Source organism: Hippoglossus hippoglossus, chromosome 13 (assembly GCF_009819705.1).
Source record: "Hippoglossus hippoglossus isolate fHipHip1 chromosome 13, fHipHip1.pri, whole genome shotgun sequence".
NCBI lineage: Eukaryota > Metazoa > Chordata > Actinopteri > Pleuronectiformes > Pleuronectidae > Hippoglossus > Hippoglossus hippoglossus.
Genome location: NC_047163.1, coordinates 9,467,030 through 9,473,481, shown reverse-complemented (window position 1 = coordinate 9,473,481; position 6,452 = coordinate 9,467,030). Strand labels below are relative to the sequence as shown.

At 41.6% G+C, this 6,452-nt stretch overlaps 1 protein-coding gene across 1 annotated transcript; it reads left to right on the top strand.

The window, feature by feature from the left end:
• The first annotated feature begins 207 nt into the window (after nt 1–207).
• LOC117773102 (extracellular calcium-sensing receptor-like) lies at nt 208–5,459 on the top strand. The gene is made up of 6 exons (XM_034604797.1): nt 208–224; nt 2,606–2,876; nt 2,981–3,766; nt 3,937–4,167; nt 4,277–4,400; nt 4,496–5,459. The coding sequence occupies exons 1-6, from the start codon at nt 208–210 to the stop codon at nt 5,407–5,409; spliced, it is 2,343 nt and encodes a 780-aa protein (XP_034460688.1). The 3' UTR covers nt 5,410–5,459.
• The last annotated feature ends 993 nt before the right edge of the window (nt 5,460–6,452 follow it).

The window sequence follows — 6,452 nt, the reverse complement described above, 5'->3', positions numbered from 1 at the left end:
TGTTGTTGATACATTTCAATACAATAAGGTGACAAAGTTTAACATTTAATGTGGCTTCTAAATGGGTATCTTAAGTCCTCCCTGACTTTACATCACTTCCTACAATAGGTGTCGAAAAGACTAATGATGACGTTTACATGGCTGAGCAAGGTCCTGTGTATTATAAAATGTGACTGCAAAACGATTGGAAACAGGAGGAGAGCAGTTATGGGGACTCTGACTCTGTCAGAGAATGGTTTTATTTTCCATTATTAAATGTTCAAAGTAAACGTTCCCACCCGCCTGTCCCTTCTTCAACCAGTAAATCAAGAACATTATATAGTACCACATGGAAAATGTGTAGTTTCCTCTGTTCACTTTCTCTGCTGTCGGTTGATGAGTGACAACGACGTTGCAGTTGTCCAACAGATAATTTTTGCCCTGGGGTGAAAACCCAGCTGAGCTAAGGAGGATTTTGAATGTGACGAGGAAATCCACAGCTTGTGTCGTCAGTTTGAGTTTCACATGAGTAACCTCATGAAAGTGCTTGGGCTGGAAAATATTGATTGAAAAAATTTGTGTTTTATTTGTCAAACAGAATTGTTTGTTCTCATCAGAGCAAAACCCTGAAAACAAACCAACTCACTCTGAGATCCAACAAGAGAGGAAACATGAAATTGTGAAGGGAATTATTGATATTTATTTTCCTCCAACATGGTTTCCACAACAGACCTGAGAAAGGGGATTGGTTGACTGCTTCCATCTAGTGGTCATATCCACAGTTGTGCATTGTTGATGTTTTACTTAAATTTATAGAATATCGGCCACTCTTTCTCATGCAGAATTTACCCTTCACATATGAAAGGCTTTTTCTTTCAAATAAACCAGATTATTGTCACTATGTAATGAGATTGGCACGTTTGAAACCTGAAGGAAAACATCAACCTTTTCCCTTCAATGCATGAACTGAAGGGTCGGCTGTGGATCGGGAGGTCGAGATGGGTTTGATTCCCGTCTCCCTCATTCCACACATGCCAAGGCGTCATTGGGCAAGACGCTGAACCCAAAAGACAGCTGACGGCAGTGTATGAAGGATGTGTGATAGAGAAAGTGCTGCATGTGGAAGCCTTGTATGAACGTGTGTGAGTGGGTGGATGACAAAATTGTACAGTGAAGCTCTTTGAGTGGTTGACAAGACAAGAAAAGTGCTTTATATGAATACAGACCATTTACCAAATACAGACCATAAATATAAATCTGACCACACGTTTTGGCCTCTCACCACCAAACATTTGTCTCATGATCAGAGTCCAAGCCTGACCAGCTCCATTTGTCAATATTTCCTCAGTTTCATAGCGCAACCTACTGATTTGCCATGAAACAGGAAGTACTTTGTAAATCCACTCTGCATTATCTAACCGGCCCCCAAATTCTGACCTATGATCACAAACCTGACCTGAACAGCTCCATATATTAATATTAATTCAGGGTCATGGCGCCACCTACTGATCAGTGTGATAATTAAGTTGTTGTAACATTGTCCAATTGACACAAAATTGCTCACGCTACATCAGAGCCCCGATTTGAAAAGATCTATTAGTCTGTATGTAATAATAGTGATGGCGCCACCTACTGGCAACAGGAAGTAAGCTTTGTTTTACAACTATAATTCGATTTACATAAAATTTTCACTGTGTGATCTGCAATTGATAGCGTGAACAGTAATGCGCAATTAGCAGGCAAGGATCGACGTCTCGTGACGGACGCAGGAAGTGAAGCGTTTATCCTTCCCGCAGTGCGCAAAACACATGCAACGCGGAGCCGTGTGCCAGGTCGCCGATCGCTCTCTCCACCAACAGCAACAGGTCCCAAGTTGCGTGTGCTCGGGCCCGTTCAGTGCTACAACGTAGCCCTAGTTATTATTGTTATTGTTATTGTTATTGTTATCGTTATTGTTATTGTTATTGTTGTTTTATTGTTATTGTTTTTATTACCTTGATATGTTTTTAGAGATCCACTACTGGCAAACATCTGTAATTGACTGCAACATTTAAACAGATACAGCACAACGAAACAACTTCTCTCCACAATGTCTTTATTATTTTACAATCCTGTGCAGATCCTCAGAGAACAGGTAAATCAGTTCTGTCTCCTACACGTCATTGGGCTGGGTTTCTTAGAATTGCAGTAATGCGTTGAGAATAATCTTATGGGAATTAGGAGTACGTTCACATTGGCTGTTGCTTCTTCTCTCATGGTACAAAGAAACACTATAAAGGTAAGTTCCCAGGTCAGAGTTGCTTTCGGTGAAGAACAGGGAGACTCGTGATGGGTTGGATCACTTGTATCCTCTTCACTCTGCTGGCAGGGATAAAGTCAGAAAAACAAACATGCAAAGTGATCGGGCAAACAGGGTTCAAGGAGTTTTCTAAAGATGGTGATCTCATTATCGGAGGAGTTTTCGCTTTGTCTACTACACGCAAATTGATTGACAATGGCTACCACGCATTGCCGTATACATACTGCAAAAAGTAAGTGAATGTGCTGTAAAACCTGTGTATGTTTTGTGTGTGAAAGTGATCAGCTCTAATGTCATTTATTCATAACAAGCGAACACTGTGTGTAGGCTGAATGACAGGGAACTGAAGTTTGCCAGGATAGTGATGTTTACAGTGGAGGAGATCAACAGAGATACTAAGCTCCTTCCTGGATTGAGTCTGGGCTACAGGCTGTACAATGGTTGTGGGGATGAGAACCTGATTCGAGCAGCAATGGAAGCCGTAAACGGAGAGGACTCAAAGGGCTGCGCTGATCAGATACAGGCTCTCCTGGGCCATTCCTCCTCCGGAGTGAGTAAAGACATAAACATCATACTCAGCCCGCTATCCATTCCACAGGTGAGGAGACGTGATTGGGAAATAACTGGGATTTATTCATGTTTCCATCTTTGAAGAACGTTTATTCTGCCTTGTTGTGGTTAACATGTTTTCTTTCTTTGAAGGTGAGCCATCTCTCCACTTGTGCTTGTTTGAGTGACAAAAGGCAGTTCCCCACATTCTTCAGAACTGTGCCCAGTGACCGCTTCCAAATCATCGGTCTGGTGCAGCTCATGAAATACTTTGACTGGCGCTGGGTGGGGATCATTTATTCTCAGGGCGTGTACTCAGAAGAAGGTACAACGGCATTTGCAAAGGAAGCAGAAAAAGAGGGCATATGTGTTGAATACCGGTTACCTTACTCAAAGACACATGTAAAATATCCTTCTATTGTGGAGGCTCTGAGGAAATCCTCGTCCAAGGTGGTCCTCTTGTTTTTGCCCTTATCCTTCACCAAATCGTTCTTGTCAGAAATAGAGAAGTATAACATCACTGGAAAGCAATGGGTTGGCAGTGAGGATTGGATCATTCAAACAGACCTGGCTTCTGATGGGAGAAAGAGCGTTTTGCAGGGGGCGATGGGCTTCGCCCTCCCTCAGGCCTCCATCCCAGGTCTTGGTGAATTCTTACTCAGCTTTAAACCCTCTGACGAACCACAGAGTGCTATAGTTAAAGATTTCTGGGAGTCGTTCTTTGACTGCAGCTTCTCTCCGTCAAATACTTCTGCTACGTGTACTGGCACAGAAGATCTCAGCACAGTCTCCAGTGACTACACAGACGTGACAAATTTTAGGCCAGAGAATAATGTGTACAAAGCTGTGTACTTGGTGGCGTATGCTATTCACGCACTACTGCAATGTCACAATGGCTCAAATCCAACCACTGGAAAGTTCTGCGTGACTAAAGACCAAGTTCGGCCTAAATTAGTAAGTTCTGGTATATTTACTCAGGCATAAGATACTTAATATTAATGTTTTCCTTACCTTGATGTTAATGCAAAAACTTTAACATTTGAATATTAGCTACAAATCTTATTGGTTTCTCGCAAATATGCTGAAATGTCCTGATTGTCCTCCGGCAGGTGTTGGAGCACATTAAGTACATGAACTTCACAACACAGAGTGGGGCCAAGGTTTTCTTTGATGAAAACGGAGACTCAGTTGCCCAGTATGACTTAGTTAACTGGCAAATAAAAGACGACGGCTCTGTTGAGATCGTAAACATCGGTCAATTTGACACGTCTCTGCCAGAGGGGCAGAAATTCAAACTAAAAGACAACACCAGGATAGTTTGGGGAGGAAACAGTATCGAGGTGAAATGACTATCTGTCTAATTAATTCTCCCAGCTGAATTACATTGTTTTCCTACAGTGCATTTAGGTGCATTTATGAATTTTCTCACGTTGTGTTTTCTCTAATCAGGTGCCGAGGTCTGTTTGCAGAGAGCCGTGTCCCCCAGGGACTCGAAAGGCGATAAACAAGCGAAAACCCGTGTGCTGCTTCGACTGCTTTGAGTGCCCCGAGGGGACAATTAGTAATGAGACAAGTGAGACAGAAAATGAATTCATTCATGTTTGCAGTAGAAACAAAAAAGGAAAGAAATGCATGTTTTAAAATCTCTCTCTCTATCTCCACTGTTAGATTCTCCCGACTGTTTGATCTGTACACCTGAATTTTGGCCGAATGAAAAGAAAGACCAGTGTCTCCCGAAGCCGACTGAGTACCTCTCCTACAAAGAGATCATGGGGGCACTTTTAACTGGATTTGGTTGTGTGGGCATATTTTTATCTCTACTGACATTAATCATTTTTCTGAATCATAAAGAGACTCCCATTGTTAAAGCCAACAACTCCGAGCTGAGCTTCCTGCTGCTCTTCTCCCTGACGCTGTGCTTCCTGTGCTCCCTCACCTTCATCGGCCGGCCCTCTGAGTGGTCCTGCATGCTGCGGCACACTGCGTTCGGCATCACCTTCGTCCTCTGCATCTCTTGTGTCCTCGGGAAAACTATAGTGGTGTTAATGGCCTTCAGGGCGACACTTCCAGGCAGAAATATGATGAAATGGTTCGGTCCTGCCCAGCAGAGGCTCAGTGTTCTGAGTTTCACCCTGGTTCAGGTTGTAATTTGTGTACTTTGGCTCACAACCAACCCTCCATTCCCAAGGATGAACATGATATACTATAAAGATAAGATCATCTTAGAGTGCGCTCTGGGGTCAGCTGTCGGGTTCTGGGCTGTGCTGGGTTACATCGGACTTCTTGCTCTCTTGTGTTTTATTCTTGCTTTTTTTGCCAGGAAGCTGCCAGACAGCTTTAATGAGGCCAAACTGATCACCTTCAGCATGTTGATATTCTGTGCAGTCTGGATCACATTCATCCCGGCATATGTCAGCTCTCCTGGGAAGTTCACTGTGGCTGTGGAGATATTTGCTATTCTGGCCTCCAGCTTTGGCTTGCTGACATGCATTTTTGTTCCAAAATGCTACATTATCATATTCAGGCCAGAACAAAACTCAAAGAGACATTTGATGGGAAAAATACCGCCAAGGACACTTTGAGCTGTAGTTTGAAAGGTGTCGAGTTAACTGCAAATAAACTAGTTTCACAGCCTGACAGATATTGTAGTAAATTATAAGTTGTGATGTGCGTAACCGAATCAAGTCTTCCTCATTTTTATTCATCAACTCCACTGAGTGTAAGCAGTGTCTGAGATTTCATTAGATTGGTTTTGAATGTAGAATTTAAACACATTCAACAGAAATGTTTACACCTGTAATAGTTCATTCAATTTATTGCAGTGGAACAGACAAATAAAAAGTGTCAAGAAACAGGCTCCACTATAAGCAACTACAACTGCACTCAGTGGAGCACATACCTCCTCCAAGGCCCGACAGTCAAAGGTAACACTCTCATAAATATCAGTCCCTTAGACTTGCTTGAGTTTTCTTTTTAAGATCAATTAATTATTCTCTGACAAATCAACGAAAATGTTGAAAGATGCTCTGTCTCGCAACGATAAAGAAAGTGAAAGAAAATTCCTGGATCCGCCCCCTGATCCGGATCTGTACTAAAATGTATTGGGTTCTTCCTCTAACAAGTTTTATAGCAACAAAAAATAACAGAATTACAAACTCAATACCGTTTCTGTATATATGTGATTAGTCATTACAGAAGCACCCCTTGATTATACCATGGACTTGCTAACATTGTTAAAAAATCTTTCAGAGTTTGAGGTGATTGATAAGTGGAATCACAGAGTTATGGCCATTTACAGCTGTTTTATTAATAACACATTTATTGATGTTTATAAAATCATGTATCAGTTACTACAGCGTAAACACTACTAATATTATTTTTATCGATACCTATATAAAAAATAAGTTTTACATGTAAATGAAAATCATATTTTAAAAAGTGACATATTCTTCAGGCAGTGTATGTGTGTGTACAAATCAGATTGAACCAATTCAATCCATAACCTCCCACGTATCCTCATCACAGAGACGTATAACCCTTTCAGCTTTTGCAGGAACTGACCAGTTTTCTCCAGTAAATTTTAAAAGTGTTTATGCCGCGAACAAATGATAAGCAGGTAAAACTG